General features: G+C 50.5%; 5 protein-coding genes across 6 annotated transcripts; 2 read left to right on the forward strand and 3 right to left on the reverse strand.

The window, feature by feature from the left end:
* Positions 1 to 291: 291 nt before the first annotated feature.
* On the reverse strand, positions 292 to 2,944 carry FOIG_04879 (mitotic spindle assembly checkpoint protein MAD1). Its single transcript, XM_031203205.1, has 2 exons — positions 2,786 to 2,944; positions 292 to 2,712 (listed from the first exon to the last, which is right to left on the reverse strand). Exons 1-2 carry the CDS (start codon positions 2,906 to 2,908, stop codon positions 535 to 537), a joined length of 2,301 nt encoding a protein of 766 aa, XP_031066784.1. The 5' UTR covers positions 2,909 to 2,944; the 3' UTR covers positions 292 to 534.
* A 737-nt stretch (positions 2,945 to 3,681) lies between these two features.
* On the forward strand, positions 3,682 to 5,676 carry FOIG_04880 (uncharacterized protein). Its single transcript, XM_031203206.1, has 2 exons — positions 3,682 to 4,017; positions 4,066 to 5,676. The coding sequence occupies exons 1-2, from the start codon at positions 3,997 to 3,999 to the stop codon at positions 5,518 to 5,520; spliced, it is 1,476 nt and encodes a 491-aa protein (XP_031066785.1). The 5' UTR covers positions 3,682 to 3,996; the 3' UTR covers positions 5,521 to 5,676.
* FOIG_04881 (uncharacterized protein) lies at positions 3,732 to 9,434 on the reverse strand. The gene is made up of 6 exons (XM_031203207.1): positions 8,899 to 9,434; positions 8,696 to 8,788; positions 8,519 to 8,604; positions 7,752 to 8,467; positions 6,661 to 7,704; positions 3,732 to 6,611 (listed from the first exon to the last, which is right to left on the reverse strand). The coding sequence occupies exons 1-6, from the start codon at positions 8,935 to 8,937 to the stop codon at positions 5,914 to 5,916; spliced, it is 2,676 nt and encodes an 891-aa protein (XP_031066786.1). The 5' UTR covers positions 8,938 to 9,434; the 3' UTR covers positions 3,732 to 5,913.
* Positions 9,435 to 9,515: 81 nt separating this feature from the next.
* On the forward strand, positions 9,516 to 16,438 carry FOIG_04882 (CMGC protein kinase). 2 transcript variants are annotated; one of them, XM_031203208.1, is made up of 5 exons: positions 9,516 to 9,972; positions 10,020 to 10,098; positions 10,151 to 11,083; positions 11,138 to 11,468; positions 11,515 to 16,438. In XM_031203208.1, the coding sequence occupies exons 1-4, from the start codon at positions 9,908 to 9,910 to the stop codon at positions 11,171 to 11,173; spliced, it is 1,113 nt and encodes a 370-aa protein (XP_031066787.1). In that variant the 5' UTR covers positions 9,516 to 9,907; the 3' UTR covers positions 11,174 to 11,468; positions 11,515 to 16,438. The 2 variants fall into 2 exon arrangements, with proteins under 2 accessions (XP_031066787.1, XP_031066788.1); XM_031203209.1 differs by having other exon boundaries at positions 11,138 to 11,834.
* On the reverse strand, positions 11,265 to 17,168 carry FOIG_04883 (uncharacterized protein). Its single transcript, XM_031203210.1, has 3 exons — positions 16,498 to 17,168; positions 12,902 to 16,445; positions 11,265 to 12,853 (listed from the first exon to the last, which is right to left on the reverse strand). Exons 1-3 carry the CDS (start codon positions 16,786 to 16,788, stop codon positions 11,832 to 11,834), a joined length of 4,857 nt encoding a protein of 1,618 aa, XP_031066789.1. The 5' UTR covers positions 16,789 to 17,168; the 3' UTR covers positions 11,265 to 11,831.
* Positions 17,169 to 17,563: the final 395 nt, after the last annotated feature.

A 17,563-nucleotide genomic window follows, 5' to 3' on the forward strand; every position in this document is an offset into this window, starting at 1 on the left:
GCCAACCATTTAGATCAGTGGATTTCAGTGTCCCGAGCTAATGTTACAAGTTATCTTGCTCCCCAGGGGCTGCATACCTACCTGAAGCGAGAGTGTCCGAAGTCTTTCCCCCCTAATGACCAAGTAACTCACAACATGCTGCACTTGGATGTTCCTACCATGCGACCGACTGGGTATAGTACGCAGAAGAATGGCACACAGCTTACTTCCCCGGCAAGGCACCAAAGTCGGCCAGATGACCCCTGAGCCATCAACCAAGTCGCCGTTGATATATGATGCGCTACTCACAATACCAAGGTCAAGTTTGATAGGCCAGGCGCAACTAGATTTTGGAAACAAGCCCAGGCCCCAGGGTGACGATTGACAAGCTCTATGTTAACGCTTTAGCCGATCTGGGCGGCCATATCATTAAGATACATGGAGTCCACGGATGCATTTGCAGAAAGGCATCAGCCATGCCTCCTATATACAATCCTCAACTGACTTCATTATAAACACAAATATACAGGGGTATTAACTATCATCACATCCATCCTACTTCGAAGCCCTTGTATGCTCCTCATAAAACTCCAACGTCAGCGCCGCCAAAAACCCAGGAATACATCCCTTCTCCCTAACCCAGAACCCAATCTGATCATTAATCCTCCTCGCGAAATCACTCCTCGGTCCACCGCCAACCTTCATCGTGCCGCGCTCGCCATCAAACACGATGGAATTCTCATGCTCGTCTGTCTGCGAGGGGTAGAACGTGCTCTCGACGCGCATTTTGCCGTTGGGGATGAACGTCACGGTCCACCCGAGCGTGGAGAAGATGGCTTCTTTGAACTCTTGGGATTTGGAGCCCCAGACTTCTTTTAGGCGGCGCGTGCGCTTCTCGGCGGAGGCGGTTTCGGACTTGGCGGCGGTTATTTCGCGCTCCATTGCGGCGAGGACGGAGGTTGGGATCATAGGGACGGAGGAGTTGGCGTTCTTGGATTGGAGGGTTGCGAGGAGGTCTTCGTTCTCCTTCTTTAGTGCTTCGAGGGTGGAGCGCTTGATAGCTTCAAAGTCTGATGTGGGATTGGACTTGAGTGATAGAACACGTGTTTGTGTTTGTTGCTTAGCAGCTTTGAGTTGTTCCTTGCTGGTGGACAAGTCTTTCTCCAGCAGAGCAATCTTGTTTTGCGACTTGGTCAATTGCTCCTCTAGCATACGCTTCTTTCGCGTGAGTTGGCCGAGTTGCTCTTGAGAACTATCATCCTCCGCTCTTGAGCGCTTGCTTCCTGTCGCGGGTTGGGGTGTGCTTGGTGCTGAGGGCTCGATTGACGATAGCTCTGCGTGTAGGTTCTGGACTTCCATCTTATACTTGTCGACAAGATCCTCTAGCTCTTGCACGCGCTGTACGCGGGCCTGGTCAAATTGTTCTGGCTGAAGTGTCTCGTCCTCGGTATCGAAGGTCTTGAGCTGTGCGCGGAGGTATTCGACCTCCTTGACGGCCAAGGCACGTTGGCGCTCCAGTCGCATTCGGGCCTTATCGGCATTGCTAGCATGTGCCACAGTCTTCGCATTCTCGACCTCATTCTTCAGTTGAGTCTGCTCGTCGCGAAGCGATTGGATCGTGTTCTGAGCAGCAGTAATCTCAGCCTGGAGGGACCCGACCTTCTCAACATATGATGCATTCGTCAAGCGCTCTTCAACAAGGGCCCTTGCCACAGCCTCTGGCGAGTCAAACTCAGACTCGTCTGTCTCGGCAGCGTTTCTTAGATACGCCGACCAAGCCAAGCGCTCGTCCTCCAGTCGTTGTCGCTGGATACGCGCCTCGGCAAGCTCTGCTTCAATCAATTCGGCCGACTCAAGCTTTCGCTGTAATGTTCGCTTCTCTTCTTCGACAACTTCAACCGCCTTGCTCAACGCTCGTAGGTGCTTAAGTTCGGAGAGCTGATCACGATTCGTCGCCTCGAGGTTTCGGATATGCTGAACTTGTTCAGTAAGTTCCTGTCTGATGATCTCCATCGTCTCTGCATCGCCGCTTTGCGCTTTGAGCCGTAGCACATCTGCCTCGAGATTCGCGATCACTCCATCCTTCTCAGCCAATTGAGCTTGTGTTTGTTGTAGGACATTCTCCCGCTGTTCGCTCTCCTGCTCAAATTCTTGGATAGTCTTTTGCGCCGCGGCAATCTGCATCTCCATGTCTGTGGCTTTTCGGTCGGCAATTCGGGCGGCATCGTCCTTCGCTGTGGATAGGTCCTCCAACTGTTCCTGCAGCAAGCGGGCCTCATCCTCTGCTTCACGAGCCTTGCGCTCTAATTGCTTCTTATCGCCATCGATCGCGTCCTTGACTTCTTGTAATTCCCTTCGAAGAGTATCTGTTTGCGCTAGCGCTTTTTCGCGTTCAGCCTCAGCCGCTTGTCGGTGCTGCGCTTCATCTTGCTCCCGCCGTCGAGCTTGCTCCAACTTGCTGCTTTGTTCCGACGTCGCAATCTCCTTCTCTTGCTCGGCAGTCTGAATTCGATATTGCAGCGTCCCGATCTCAGCTTTCAATGACTCGATCTCTCGCCTGTACTTCTCGTACTCGTCCGCGTCCGGGGGCGCCATGTTCTCCTTATGACTTTCGCGCGAACCGGGGCGGACAGACTCGGCGATGTGGCTTTGCCTAGATTGAGGTCGAGGAATATTTGATTCGCCCGTGAACAGATTGTATGTAGGCTGTGTACTCGCGCGGAAAGAGGAAATCTGCAGCCAAGGTTCGCGGTCAGAAACTTGTGTTCGAGCTCGGGAATGTTTGTTTTGTTTTGTGTTGACTTACCCTGGACTGTCGTAGAGATGTCTGAGGTCTGTCTATAGTAGACGTGCTGGCTCGGAATCTGGCATTAACAGAGCTTCGCCGGCTCCCACGCCCATCTTTATCGTTGGGCGTATAGGAGCGCATTTTCCGAGTTTTGTGGGTTGAGTTGCTTGATTCAATGAAAGGTCGCGGTCTGGAGATGGTTTGTTTGCGATCACCACGGTAGCTTGCGTCATCACGTGACCCAGCTGGTCCTTGCGTTCAAAGAGTGGGCTTCAAGACGATATAAGAGAGATGCGGCATGAGAATATTATTATTTTAGAAGATTTATATAAGCTTTGGAAGGGAGATGAATCAAATATTCGTATAGTGTCATGAGCTTCTCTTATACTGAGAGAGCGTTTGGGCCTAGAGACTTGCCCAAGACTTTTTGAGCCCATGTGTAGGGTATGCTGGAAGAAGCTCTGCGTCAAGCTCCGCGAAGCTTCTTGAACTCTGGGGGCGTGTAACGGCAGGCTAGTTTAACGTTGAGAATTCTCAGGTAAGTCTCCGTCATGCAATTAATAGCTTGTTGACCAACTGTTATTGTTGCAACAATTAGGGTTGGTCAACAATTGTCCTATTGTCGTTGCGTCTGTTCTGCTTGTAAGTTGACTCGCATTTCGCCATAACAATAGCTCTTTGAGTTTTACACAAACCAATGGACCAAGCCCAAGCCAAATTCAGGCCAAACACATCCTAAAACCCCTGACAAACTCTCCAATCACTCCCCCCATGATGACGCATCCTTGCAAACCATCCTCTCTCCAAGCTTGCCAAGTCGATATCATCCCAGTGACGTCTTCCGTACCTGATAAAGATGGACCCCTGTCCCCGTTTCTAAAGCCTCCCCCGATTGGCCATCCCACATTCCTCATGACCCACTCCCTTTCTTTTCCCTTGTGTCAAGCTTCAGACCCGACGATCACCGAAGTCGAGTTTGCGATCCATCCGCTTACAAAACCGAGCTCCACTGACGTCGACTCGTGAATGACGACGGTTTTATTCGTTCCTTTTTGCTTGCGCTTGTTTGTAGCTCTTCTTGTTCTTGGGTGAATGCAACCGAAGCTTCCGCGGCAGCTAACGACCTTGGCACCGAGAGCTTCAGCTGTAACATCATTTCTTACAACCTCTCAAGCTTTCAACCTTGAACTCAACCTCACATCACCTGCCGAGAACTCACATCTTCAACAATGGCCTCAATTGGCCTCCGGGTAAGCTCTATATCCCCCTACCTCTCCGCCGTCCTCTAATATCTTCAGTCCTCCGTGACCACCCGTGTCATATACCTCCGATCCTCCCACCTACGACAAATCCCTCCAACACAATACACACGATACTACTCCAACTCAACGAAAACCCCCACCTCAAGCTCAAGCTCAAGCTCTGACGAATCCATCGCAAGCAGCGCGTCCTCAACACCAAGCAGTAAACTCAATGTCTTCAGCAGCGAATGGGAAGACCTCGACACACCCATCAAGTCCTTCGCTGACCTGCCACATCGACTCTTCGGCGCGAACCAACACATGATCATCAACTATGAGCTCAAGGAAGCTCTGCGCCTTATGCTGCGGCAGTTTAATGCGCCGATAATGTACTGCTTTGCCTACGGTTCTGGTGTCTTTCCGCAGAGCCCTTCGAAGGCTAGTATTTCGGAATCAGACTTTCGCGCTGTGCATCCGAATCCACCGGAGGCGCTTATAAAGTCGCAGAAGGGATCGCCGAAAGTGCTGGACTTTATCTTTGGTGTATCGCATGTTGAGCATTGGCATTCGATCAATATGAAGCAACATAGGAATCATTATTCGGGACTGGCTTCGCTAGGCTCGGGTGTTGTATCGCGTGTGCAGAACTGGGGTGCTGGCGTTTACTTCAATCCATACGTCGAGGTCAACGGTATGCTCATCAAGTACGGCGTCACAAGTATCGATAACCTCGTTCGCGACCTTTCTTCATGGGATAGTCTATACCTCGCTGGTCGTCTTCAAAAGCCCGTCAAGATTCTCCGCGACCATCCTCGTGTCCGACTCGCCAACCAACATAACCTCATCGCCGCTGTTCGAACAGCTCTTCTTCTCCTCCCACCACAGTTCACAGAAGCTGAACTCTACAGCACCATAGCAGGTCTGAGCTATCTAGGCGATCCACGAATGGCTCTCCCAACAGAGAACAAGAGCAAGGTCACAAACATTGTCGACAACAACATCATTCACTTCCGTCGTCTCTACGCCCCCCTTGTCAAGACCCTTCCAAATGTCGACTTCACAGGCGCTTGCCGCATCGACGACACAGACTGGATCATGAACCCCGAAGCGGGCAACAAACTCCAACAAGACATGGACCCCGTTCGCCGCGGTAACATGGTCAGACGACTCCCCCAGACCTTCCGATCACGTCTATACTTCCAGTACCAAAGACGTTTCGGTATTCCCCGCGGAGAGTTCAACGAGCTCATGAAGGCATCAACGGACGAAGAAGGCGGCGCCGTTAAAAAGATGCAAGGCGGAGAGTTTGAGCGCCGCATCGCCACAGACGACGCCCAGAAACTCAACGAAACGGTGCGCATCGTTATTAAGCAAACGGTAAACTGGCCAAGTACCGTGCAAAGTATCAAGGGCTTGTTGATGGGCGGATTCTCGAGAACGTGGCGTTATCTAGGGGAGAAGTATTCAAAGTATAAGAAGGACCAAGATAGTAAAAAGAGCAAAAAGGCGTGATCATTTCTGTATATTAAAAGCATGTCACCTTTTTATGTCCCACGGTTTTGGAGTATAAGGACAAAAAGGAATTAGTATAGAGGCAGCGAAGTAGCAAAAAGAATCTGGACATATTGTCCTTTTTTATGATTCATCATGGTTCTGTTTCTTTCAGCTCCATACATATAAGCCTACTTTCTGTTCCTCCCTAGGTGTGGTTTTTAACATACAAATACGCATACAAAGAGAAAATTATACTAAAGAAAAAGATGAAGATGGGTAACAAAATGAAGAAGAGTGAAAAGTTCACCCCAGGAACTAGCCCCATACGCTCGCTATTCAATGCGCCGCCAAGATATGGCAAATATCTTGTCTTTTCTATCCATGCACGTGAAAATTATTCAACACTACCCACTACCGTCCTTCATATTTACCGCTGACGAGCTTTCTCGAGATAGGTACGTCAACCCACTTGTGTTCTGTGCTAGCGGTGTCGTCTGCGAAGGGATCGTCCTCGGAGACATCTTTGCCTTTACCCTTGCCCTCGTCGAGTCTGGAGATGGAGATACCGCTGCCGATGACTTGATCGCCTGTGGCCGTGAGTTCCCAGCGTGCTTCGATGTGGCCAGGTTTAGGCTCTGCACCTTCTGCGCCGATGATGCGGCAGACGATCTTGTGAGGTTCGGTGGTGAGGGTGAGATCGCCGATGCGCCAGTACACAAGGTGTTTGTCCTTGAGGTGTGTTCCTACGGGCTTTGTTTGGGCGCCGCTGGATTTGCCTTCGTAGGTCGCGACGATGACAACGTTGTGTAGTGTTACTGGGGCGGTGAGCTTTGAGGATGGGTTGAGCTGGTACTGAAGCAAGAGGCCGAGTTTGTCTCCTTGGGGCTTCCATGCGGGTTTGAGGGAGAGAGGAGCATGCTCGCCCAGCGTAGGGGTTTCGGAGTCCTCGGAAAATACTCGGTATGAGAATGCGGTTGCGTTCTTGGTGAGGTGAGATACGTCGAGGTTGAACTGATCGTTATGGTCAGGAGATGAGTTCTGCACAAAAATGCGGTTCGGTCCGATGCGCTCAAGGGCCGAAAAGTTGTTAATGCGGATAGTCTCGTAGCCTGATATATGTTAGTTGGTGCAATTATTGTGATATTGGGGGTTGCTTACTCTTCGCATCACCAGAGTCACTGGGGTTGTTGACGAATGCAACCTCGCCAGTAATAGTTGTAGACTTGACGACACCATCTTCAAATGTAGCAGAAACACTCTCAATGATGGACGTGTTCAGTCCTGGAGCAGTCATATGCGCATGCTGAGGGTGGTTCAGGCCACCCAATGAGTTGCCTGACCGCACAGACTGCGTATCTGAAGTACCAGCAATGCTAGCCTCAGATGCCAAGGCTGCAACTGCACTGCTCTTGGAAAGGGATTGTGCGAAAGATGGAGATGTTGGCCTAGCGCTCAGGGACGAATCTGTACCGCTCTCAGGGAGGTTGGGCGGTGGCACATACATAGTATGGCGCACGTCACGACGTCCTCTCACCGTACCACTACGACGAGTGGCCGGCCCAAGCTTGAGGCTGTTGGCGACGCTAGAAAGAGCAGCCATTTTGGCTTCTGGATCTTCGTCCTCCACAGGTGTCTGTTGAATGTTGACCTTGAGAAGCTGGTCAGGGTCTTCGCCAGATTCCTTAGCTTCACGCTGAGCCTCAGAGATAGGGTCGTTCATTGGTGGTGGAACGGTAAATCCTTCAGCATCCTTGGTTGCGAGCTGTTGCGGCGCGGGGGATTGGTTCTCCTGCTTGTGCGACGGCGGAGGACCAGGAGGAGGCTGGACATCTGACAGATCGGGTTCATGGTTACCGTTGACTGTACCCCCAGTCGTTTGTGGGATCGGGCTGTCGAGCAGATTTCCGTTGTGCGACACTCCGTTCGTGTTCTCATGCGAGGCATCGGGCCTGGGTGAGTCAGTCTCGTTATTGGGTAGCTTGGGCACATCGGGAGTTTCTGCGAGAGAGGACAATCGGTGGTGCTCTGCGAGGTTGTTGGAGGAGCCTCGAGGGGAGACACCGCGGTCATTTTGGCTGTGACTGGTTCCCAATCGTCCGAAGCTGGGGCCTAGCTTTCCGGGAGAGAGTTGGCCGAAACCGGCGTGCATGCTCTGTCTCCTGCGTCCACCGAACATGGTACCGAGGCGGCGCAATTTACCACCTTGAAGCTGTTAGCAAATAGTCATTGAATGTTCCCGATGTACTCACCTGGCTTCTCTTGTGGAACCGAGTTGTTTTCGCTGATATCATCATCGCCTGCGTGGGAAGAGGCGGGAGCTGGAACAGGCGCAGGAGACGATGTGTGAGCGCTTGGAGCAGGCAAATTGGTGCTATCAGCAGTGCTTGGAGGAACTGGTGTCGAAGGAGTTGTGCCTGCGAAAGACGACTGCCGTGTTGATGTCCTTGTAGGAAGCTTCGCCTTGCCAGCCGTAGCCCTATGAACGAATGACTGAATCTCCTTTTCCGTGTCGATTTCGAGCATCAGAGCAAGAGTCTCCATAGCATTCTCCTGCACACGCCCAGCTGAATCGGATTCGTGGGTCTGGTACTGTGTGAGAAGATCACGAAGGTTGTTCACTCGTGACTCGTCGAGGGCCTGAAGAGATTCGAAGATAAAGGGTGCCTGCGATTCCCACTGTCCTGTAGCAGATTCGAGCTTGGAAGAAGCTGCATCGACCTTTGAAGTGTTTGCACGGCCTCCTTTCTTGGTGAGCTTATCGACCTGATTCTGGGACTCTTCGAGGTCCTTAGCCATAGTCGTTAGGTTGCTGGACATGGTGTTCATGTTCTGGACATCTTTGCGGTTGGCAAAATTGCGCAGCGGATGCTCGATATCTCTCTCGATGCGATCGGCAAGCTGATGATGCGAGTGGGCGATGTTTTCCGTCGAGTCGATGATCCTATTCCACGGCGCTTGGAACACACTGCAGTTCTGTGAGTGATTGCGATACAAAAGCCTCAGGAGGGATGTTTACCCTAGCTCAGACTGAGAATTGGGAACCTTGAAGGTAGCAAGCTTCTTGAGGCCCTGCACGTACTGATCCTCCACGCGACGGCGCTCCTGTGTAGAATTGATTAGCGGGATGTCGACGAGGCTCGCAGCATGATGCCATGTCGTTGCGTAGCCATTGGCAGTTTGCGGATTGTCGTACCTGGAGCCAGTCGGCAATTTCGGTGTTGACGCGGGACATGCGCTTCATTCGTTCGGTAAGAGTCTGCACCGCCTGGCTGGGCTGAAGAGTTGCCTATTCATAGCGCAAAAGAGTCAGCCAAAGTTCAGCCTGGTATTGTATTGACTTTTGCCTCCATTGTCGCCCGTGGCGATAGAATTGGAGGTCGAGGGGATTAAGCTCACCAGCATGGCGGGATACTCGGCCCTGGCCATATCCTCCATGATGGGCAGCGCAAAGGAGTACTGTAATTATGTATAGATGCGGATGAGGGAGGTGGTGAATTAATTATAGGATTAATCGCTCGAGGACGTGATGCGCATGGCGGTCTTGGTTGAGCGAGAGGGGTCGGTCGAGATTCGGAGGTAGACAAGCTGAGTTCGCATGCGATGATGAGCTACGTAACAAAGGAGTATCCGTAGTAGATCAGATGATTGTGTTATTATCGGAAGAGTCGGACTCTGAGGAGTAAGTGAGTATTATTGCCGCAGAATGCGTAGATCCAATGCAATGCAATGCAACCGAGGATGGACGGGACACGAGGTTGGAAAGAAGACAGAAGAGTAACTTAATGCCTTGGCTGGGACGACAACGGCTAAAAGGCCTGACCTAGAGAGAGAGGCTGGCACTGAAAGTGAGCGAAACAAGACAGGGCTGGCAAAGTCAGGTTTGGGCTTGGGCTGGGGTAGCTTAGCTTGGAGACGGTGGAGCTAAGTTAATGGGCAAAACGTTTGGTGGTTGGTTAGTTTTCTCTAGAGCCCTTCGAGAAGTTCCATAACAAATTAAGTTAGAGTCACGGGGCCACGACATGACCTCATAACATAAGGTCGTCTCAGTACTCAAATAATATCAACCCAGATGAAGCTTTATATTCAAGTATCTTATACTCCGTACACTGAAGCAATATCTAGATCTGTTCTGACTTGACAGGCATTGCATAACTATTATACCCCCTGCTCCTCGTCATCTTGGCCTTGTTTCTGCTTTATGAAATAGCGGGCCTGTTCTCCATCTGTTTTTCCACCAGAAACCAGATGCTCAAACCTGAGACATCCCAGTAACAAAGGCTGATCTTTGCTGTTCTTACCATCAGGCGGGGAACTTTATCTGTTGTGCTATAATCTTTTGACAGCAATTGACTTTCTAGATCTTATTTGACCTGTCATCTACAGTATCTAAACAGCCCTGCAAACAATGGAACTACCGGAATGGAAAGCTGCGTTGACTATGTCTCAGCGCTATGAGACGATTCAAAAAATGTAAGTAGCCTAATGTGTAACGTACAAATACTAACTCACATACGTAGACAAGCCTCCCTTGCTACAACCAGCATGAGTGAGGCCATCGCCATAGAACAGGCCGCCTACCAAATCGCTTCTACTCAGGTGCGCCGAATTTCAGCGGTCCAGAACTCGCGGATCCGCTGACATGGCCTAGGACGAGTACAATCTCGCCTGTCAGCCAACCTCGACACCAACACCTCCGCCCCCTCAGGAGGAAGAGGAGGGTGACTCTGGGATACGCATTGGGCCGTATGGGAATTGCCGGCCTGTGTCCGATGGTGTGACTTCAGAGGTCTTTCGTTCTGGCGATAAGGCGCTTAAAGTCATTGTGACTTATCAGGATATTGAGCCGCATAATCCGCAGAGGGAGGCCAAGATTCTAAAGGGGTTGAGAGAACCGTGTATTCCTCTCCTCGAAACGTTTCGAGATCAGGAGCAGAGATTTGTTCTGGTCTTTCCGTTCATGCCGTATACTTTGGCAGACCTTCTCGCCAATGGTCCTTTACCGCTTAATGCTGTCCGGTCTATCTTCCGAGATGTTTTGCACGCTTTGAAGGATATACACGCACAAGGCATCATCCATCGTGACATCAAACCGTCCGCAATCCTCCTCTCATCTCCAACTGGTCCAGCATATCTCTCCGACTTTGGCACAGCATGGCATCCCGAGCTATCAACCCAGTCAGAACCAGCAGACGATAAAATCCTCGATATTGGAACAGGCCCTTACCGCGCAATAGAAGTCCTCTTCGGACATAAATCCTACGGAACAGAGGTTGATATGTGGGGAATAGGCGTCATGCTTTCAGAAGCACTCCGCGATCCTCCAACCCCTATATTCGAGTCTCGAGCGGTCCATGAAGATGGCAATCAGCTCGGTCTTATTCTCAGCGTCTTCAAGACTATTGGTACGCCCACGCCTGAGACATGGCCCGAGGCAAAACAATTCAAGGTCGCACCTTTCGAGCTCTGGACTGTCTTCCCCGCTCGTCCTTGGGAAGACCTTCTTCCCAATGCAGGCCCCGACTTCATCGGCCTCGTGTCATCGCTCCTTCGCTACGATAGTCAGCGACTTACTGCTGAGCAGGTCAGTTCTTATTCACCTTACTTGCCCTAGTTGCATCACTAATCAAGATCCCAGGCTCTTGCTCACAAAGCCTTGGCCGTGAACCCCTGAGCTCAGTTGGCAGAGCATCATATCGCTGAAGCACTGGCATTGCATACCAATAATGAACAACTCACCGTCAAATTCATTGCCAATGTTATACTCTTTCCCTCGTTTGATCTATATAACCCGACCGAAACTCCTGTCTCGTCGATCAATCTAATCAGTTCGCCACACGCAACAAGAATCCAACGCATCCCAAAACGCTTACACAAATAGACCAACACTTATAACACACTATAAATAAATACACGCTCCAATTACGCTTCAAAAATACTCCAAACAGACACAATGGGCGCCTCCGAAGGCACGTACTCCATGTCCTTCTCTCCAACGTTCCTAACCTCAAGCAGATAACAACAAGTTCATCCCCTCCGAGGTCGACAAGTTCAAGAACCCTCCTAGGCGCGACAATACTGGGAATGACAACGCTGGAAGCTCTGAAAAGAACGGAAACTCTGACAAGAAGGACGACAAGCAGAGCGGATTTGTGGAGAATAAGGAGGACGGTGGTGCGAGGCTTGTTGAAGAGAGCGAGGACAACGAGGAGGGTGGTGCCAAGCTGTAGACGCGCCATTGACCCAATCTCTCTACCGGAACATGGTATTGGATGCTAATGCAAAACTTTTTTATTCTATCTTCTATACTATACTACCCAGTGGTGCTCCTTCTAACCCTGCCGTCTCTTCGTATCCGAACCCAGATAGTCAATTGGGTTTCGACACAGTGGGCAAGTATTCTGGTTACTGCTCTGGAACCACTTGTACAAACACGTCCTATGGAATAAGTTCTTGCAAGTGGTGCATCGCTTATCAGGCATTCGCTTGTCAGTCGAGATAATGCTGTAGCAAATAGCACACTCGCTCTGGCCCTTGAGCGCACCGAGGATGTTTCGCTTGAAGACTTGTAGACCATCGATGATGTTGCCGTTGGAGAAGGTGATGACACCCTGTGTCGTCATGATCCAACTCTGCCACTTCTTCTCATTGACAGCGACACGGTTGAGGCTCTGGACAGAGACGTTTTCGATGGGGTAATTTTGAGGGATCTTGATGGCAATTGCCGCTTGATCCTCATCAACTTCATAGCCAGCTATGATTTCTCGAGAGGATCTAGCAACACGTACAACAAGTTCTTTCTCGTCCATAGCAGGAGGCTCCTGGCTATCAGCCCACTTTTGGACTTCATCTAGGACATCTGTGACGATGATGGGTGAGAAGTACTTGGTTGTCCACGACTCAACAGCGATGCGCGTCTGCTTCGAGCGACAGTCGATGTACCAAGCACGGAACAAGCCAGGGGTGTACTTGTGAAGAAGATAGAAGAGATGAACCAATAGCCACTGCATGTTCTTCTCCTCGGGCTCCGACTCTGCCAACTTCACATCGTAGTCTTGGATGTGCTCTGAAGTGAGGTTAACCTTTTCTAGCTTCAATGGATGAGCAGCTGAGTGACCTAGCACGTCAAACATGAAGTCTAGCAGTGGCCCTACACAGTTATCCTGCTTAAGGTTGTCGGTAAAGTCGTTTCGGATCTTGAATGATGATGTCGAGTAGGCATCAAAGACGAGCTTCCAGGATAGGAGATATGAGCGGATAGGAGAGGGAAATTCGGCGAGCATTTCGTCTGAGTACTTCTCAAGCGTGGGGGCGTCAAGAAGAAGTGAGAGGAGTTCGTCAGGGAGTCGGGCATCTGTGACTATCAGTTCTTGGTCTTCATGGGGTAGATCGTTACACATACCTGTCTTTTCCAGCAAAGCATCAATGGACTTCTGCTGTTGCTGTTCAGGAAGAGCCTGGTGAAGCAGGTTAAACGCAGCTGTCTGGATGTCCCGCGATTCCGACGCCACCAAGCCAAAGATATCAGACAGATCAGGCACATGTCGCAGAGAAATCTTCTGGACCTCTCGGCAAAGCATGGCATCCACAATCTCAAGTGGCTGGGAGCGAGTATCCCGATGAAGCCGCAACAGCTCAATCAACGCCCTAGGCTTGGCACTGGCGTACTCCTTGAGGGCATCTTCAAGATCATCGTTAGGCTCTTGCAAAGACTCAATGGTCTTGAATAACCTGAGTGAAGAGTGAATGGAGGGAAGAGCCTCGTTCAACTCGAACTCGTGGGCACGGTTCCACAGCGATATGCAAAACTCGATGGTCTTTTCCCAGTAAGATCCGTAAACGTCCTTCATACAAGGTAGCAGTTTGTTCAATGCTCGACAAATCTCGGCACAAAGGGCTGGGCTCAGGCTCTCAGGTTCGTCCAGCCAAGAGGTGATTTGACGGACGGCAAAAACGATTCGGTTGTTAGCCACGGGCATTTCACCCGCCTCGTAAATCTGAGCACATTGCGACAGAAGAACAAGAGTCATCAACGTCTTGTCACTATCTGCCTTGGCTCCTGCGATCTCACTCACAACCTTATTGCAGAAGTTGCTAGCAATCTTGGAGGGCTGCAGAGTCTCACCAAACCCAGCAATGATAGCCGAGGCCGGCAGGACGGTGGTAGGGCCAATCTTGAGAGCATCAGGCTTCAGAAGAGCGTCTTCGAAACTGGATGATGCTCCATGTGCCTCAGCCAGGAATTGGACAAGCTCACTGAGCGCACGTGCACTGTATAGCCCTCTGGGCGTCAGCTCTTGCGAGTGTTGGGTCAACAGATCAATGAGGTCTTGGATGATCGGCTTCTCTTCCGAGTCACTCCAGGCACTAGCATCAGCAGCCAACTGATTTAAGATCCCACGTGTCTTGGAAACGAACTCCTCGGCCTGTGCGCTCGCTTCAGCATGCTTCAGGGTTTGCCACAATCGGTTCTCCTCCATGCAGGTGATTTGATCGGAGATGAGCTGCACAGTCAGACATTGAAGATACAACAGCTCAAGCTGGAAAGGCTTGGGAAGTTGAGACAGTGGAAGCTTCTCCGAAAGCTGAGACACGTAGAGGGCCATTCTTGTAGGAATGGCACGTCCCTTTCTGTCCCGATAAATTCTTAGATTGGTAGATCGAGGAGCTCCCTTTACCAATGCAGCAGCACCACCGACACTGTTGGTAATTGACAGAGCCGGATTGACGGACAATTCCAAGAAGGGCGCAAGCTCCTTCATCCACACGTTGGTGCTAGGGAAGAGCTCTTCAGATGGAATGTCACTCGAAGCCGCGTTGTATGCTTGCGACACCAAGGTGTTGATATCCAGAGACTGCGTTCCCGCTCGCTCGAGGTTGGCTTGAACGACAGCTATAACAGGTAGCTTTCCATCAGTGTGAGTATCTAGAAGAGTGCGGATGGCAGTTGCCTTTGAAGAAATAGTGGAGTCCTCAAGCTCAGATAGACCGAGAAGCAGAGCTACCAATGTTGTGTGAACGCGTTCATCGCGGGAGAACAGCTCTGGTCGGCCCTTGGCAGCAATCTCCAAGGCTTGGAGGGTTGATTCCGTCTTCCCAGGTTCCTTATCAAGGATTTCGACAAGAGCTTGAACAAGCTCTCGGTAATTGCTGTCGGTAAGAGTCTGATATGTGACAGCAGCTTCCAACAATTCCCAATCATTGCTACCACCGACCGCTAAAAGAACAGCCTGGCCAATAATGTGCTTTTGCAAGTCCATATTGCCTTTTGCGAGAACAGCTCCTCTGTCGTTGGAGATCAAGGAGGCAAGGGCAACATCACGAGTAGCCTCTGATGGTAGATCGAGGACAGCCTCAACCCAAGAGTTCCAGATAGGTGCGAATTGAGTCGACACAGAGCCGAAAAGGTGAAGCGAAGAGAGAAGGTACCTGGAAGAGGGTGAAGTAACAGCTTTCGCAGCATCATCACGAGCCAAAGTAGTGAAAAACGTCGAGAGCTTTACAGCTCCATCGCCATCGAATAAGCGAGGTGCCATACTCAATGCATATTCGATGATTCGAGCTGCGCCAAATGGCTTCAAGTTCCGGCTCTCCAGCAGTGCGATACTCTGAGAAATGGCCTTGAGAGAGGGCTGAGCTGTATGGTCTTGCACGTCTTCTTCGAGGTCAGCTATCTTCTCCTCAATCTGGCCCACCAGGCCGAACCACCGTCGACCTTCCTCTGAGATCTTTTCTTGAGATTGTTGATACTCTCGCGAAACCTCTGGCAGCGATCCGGAGATCTTTGCGCAGAAGACACTGGCGAGACGGTCCCATTCCTCCTTGGATGCAGACACCACTGACGGTGACGCTTGGACAGTGGCGATGTAAGCTTCGACCAGGACGGAAATCGCGTTTGGACCAAGTGGTATAGGTACCGTCTTTTCTGATACCGAGAACAAGAACTGCTCGATAAGAGGGAAGAGATGTTCTTGCACAAATGGTAGTTGATCGTCGGCGGGTAGGTTTTTCAGCAGTCGTTTGGCTGTGTCGATGAAGCACTTCCATGCATAGGAAGTGTTCGTTCGAGGTTCATCGCGATGTGTGATACCAGACTTGAGAGAAGTCAAAAATTGGGAAGCGACCTCGGGTGTGATCAAATCCGATGGCAGAACCATCAGTAGTTGATCTAAGTACTCCCAGAACTTGGGTGGGCTCCCTTGAGATCCCTTGGCGACGAATGCCTGCAGCCTGCCCAGGGGAGACTTTGGACCGCTCGATGTCTTCGCCGATGTCCAAACATCGGGATATGTTTGTGTCATTTTTGTCAACGCTCGCACATATTCGAGCGCCGAGCCAGCTTGGTTGGTCTTTAGACCTCCTGTAATGAAGGCTTGCTTGACCTTCGTATCATCGGCATACGGCAACTTCCGGTCGATGGAAGCGAACAGCAGCTGACATACTGTCTTCCTGACCGACGAGTCATTGAAAGTAATGGTCTTCCAAACGTTTTCCTCCGCAAAATAGTCATCGTATCGAGATTGCAACTTCTCCAGGTTACTTGGCTCGACCTTTTGTAGTAAACTCAAGACAAGTGACAAGCTAGCAGTAACAACTCGGTAATACTTTGCCTCGGCATCCTCCGCCGTCGTTGATCGTTCATCGCTCAGCGTATCTTGTGTTTCTTGAATAGCATCAATGGCATAGTCAAGGATCTGGCCCTGGCACTTGGTCCAAAACGCAAGGACCTTTTCAGGGGTGTTAAGAAACGAGGTTAGACCGTCGCTAGCAGCCCTGGCAACAACGCGGTCGCGGTCATACAGGCCGGCAAGCCATGCGCCGACGATCTTTGGCAGATGACGTTCAAAACGCTTGCGGGCTGATTTCATGAGCTCAAACTGAAGGTTATGCGTCAGTTCACGCACGCGACGTGAGTTGTCTATAGATGTGCGAGGATATATTTGGACCTATTCATATTGGTAAGTGGTAATATTCAAGAACTGTCAAATGATAACTCACCCAAACGTCGAGGATGCCCTCTTCAACCCCGCCATCCTTGTCAAATGGATGAGCCTGTACATAAGCTAGTAGCTCCTCGAGCGCTTTAGCCTTGGTGGTGCTATCCTTCTTCAGAATGTTCTTGAGCGACACAACAACATTCGGATCCGAGACAGCAGCAAATGAAGGAGGCTCGGCGAGGTACGACAAGGAAGTCCCGGAGGCGGCGGTGCCAAAGCCTCCGAAGCCCGAGAAACCGGAGCGGGGTCCTTCAAAACCACGGCCGGTCGGTTTCCCTTGAGACCGCTTCATGGCTGTGATGGTTTGGTGATGACCAGGTGAGAATATCGACGTGAAGCTGAATCAAAAGGTGATAGGTGCCGCTCGGCTGATGATCGGTTGTACTCTAAATCGGTCGAGGCTTCCAAGTCTGTTGATGATATCAAATTTGGTGGTGAGGCAATGATGTCACGTAGCACGGACCGTGGCTAAACTTAGGGCCTTTATTCTAAGTGACAAAAAGACTGAGATAAGCTCAGTGTAGCTTGGCGTGTCTTTAGACTAAACCTTTTTGGCACCTTCTGGCGTGGTCGATTTCATGAAGGTGAGCGGGTCGGGCTATCCACTGTATGAGCCTCACTCACGACAGAGGAAGACGATGGATAATGGCAAAGTTAATGAGTTGAGAGATGGTATGATATCTTAGAAAGAGAAGTTAGAGGTTTTTAATATCTGTAATTAAAAATTGTTTGCTTTCAAGTTTCTTCATTCGTCAGTAGACTCTCACACCGAGCCCTGGCCGTCTTGACTCACGCCGATCTTCTCAGCCTGGTCAATGACAAATGGGTATTGCAAGTGAGTTTCCAGCGCGAAATATCTGTGAAATGCTTGCACATAATTCCTTTATGAACTCTACCTGCCACTTACTCTACGGGGAGTATAGAATAACTTTCATCTCAATTTCGATTAAAGATTATACGTAGGAAGAGCTTGAGATTGCAAGTGCTCTACCAATAGAAAGTAGTTCCGATTTTTCTTCACGATGTCCAGCTAACCTAGACCTCATAGAAATATTTGTCATTTTGTC

This window comes from Fusarium odoratissimum (genome assembly GCF_000260195.1).
Source record: "Fusarium odoratissimum NRRL 54006 unplaced genomic scaffold supercont1.6, whole genome shotgun sequence".
Taxonomy (NCBI): domain Eukaryota; kingdom Fungi; phylum Ascomycota; class Sordariomycetes; order Hypocreales; family Nectriaceae; genus Fusarium; species Fusarium odoratissimum.

What these genes read in the sequence shown, in the direction of transcription:
- FOIG_04879 (XM_031203205.1), bottom strand. Translation starts at nt 2,908, where the DNA reads ATGCGCTCCTATACGCCCAACGATAAAGATGGGCGTGGGAGCCGGCGA. An exon ending in CATCTCTACGACAGTCCAGG is followed by an intron (nt 2,713 to 2,785) that starts GTAAGTCAACAC and finishes CCTTGGCTGCAG; the next exon opens with ATTTCCTCTTTCCGCGCGAG.
- FOIG_04880 (XM_031203206.1), top strand. Translation starts at nt 3,997, where the DNA reads ATGGCCTCAATTGGCCTCCGG. An exon ending in TGGCCTCAATTGGCCTCCGG is followed by an intron (nt 4,018 to 4,065) that starts GTAAGCTCTATA and finishes TAATATCTTCAG; the next exon opens with TCCTCCGTGACCACCCGTGT.
- FOIG_04881 (XM_031203207.1), bottom strand. Translation starts at nt 8,937, where the DNA reads ATGGAGGATATGGCCAGGGCCGAGTATCCCGCCATGCTG. An exon ending in CCGAGTATCCCGCCATGCTG is followed by an intron (nt 8,789 to 8,898) that starts GTGAGCTTAATC and finishes CGCTATGAATAG; the next exon opens with GCAACTCTTCAGCCCAGCCA. An exon ending in AATTCTCAGTCTGAGCTAGG is followed by an intron (nt 8,468 to 8,518) that starts GTAAACATCCCT and finishes ACAGAACTGCAG; the next exon opens with TGTGTTCCAAGCGCCGTGGA.
- FOIG_04882 (XM_031203208.1), top strand. Translation starts at nt 9,908, where the DNA reads ATGGAACTACCGGAATGGAAAGCTGCGTTGACTATGTCTCAGCGCTAT. An exon ending in TATGAGACGATTCAAAAAAT is followed by an intron (nt 9,973 to 10,019) that starts GTAAGTAGCCTA and finishes TCACATACGTAG; the next exon opens with ACAAGCCTCCCTTGCTACAA. An exon ending in AGCGACTTACTGCTGAGCAG is followed by an intron (nt 11,084 to 11,137) that starts GTCAGTTCTTAT and finishes TCAAGATCCCAG; the next exon opens with GCTCTTGCTCACAAAGCCTT.
- FOIG_04883 (XM_031203210.1), bottom strand. Translation starts at nt 16,788, where the DNA reads ATGAAGCGGTCTCAAGGGAAACCGACCGGCCGTGGTTTTGAAGGACCC. An exon ending in AGGGCATCCTCGACGTTTGG is followed by an intron (nt 16,446 to 16,497) that starts GTGAGTTATCAT and finishes CAATATGAATAG; the next exon opens with GTCCAAATATATCCTCGCAC. An exon ending in TGCTTTGCTGGAAAAGACAG is followed by an intron (nt 12,854 to 12,901) that starts GTATGTGTAACG and finishes TGATAGTCACAG; the next exon opens with ATGCCCGACTCCCTGACGAA.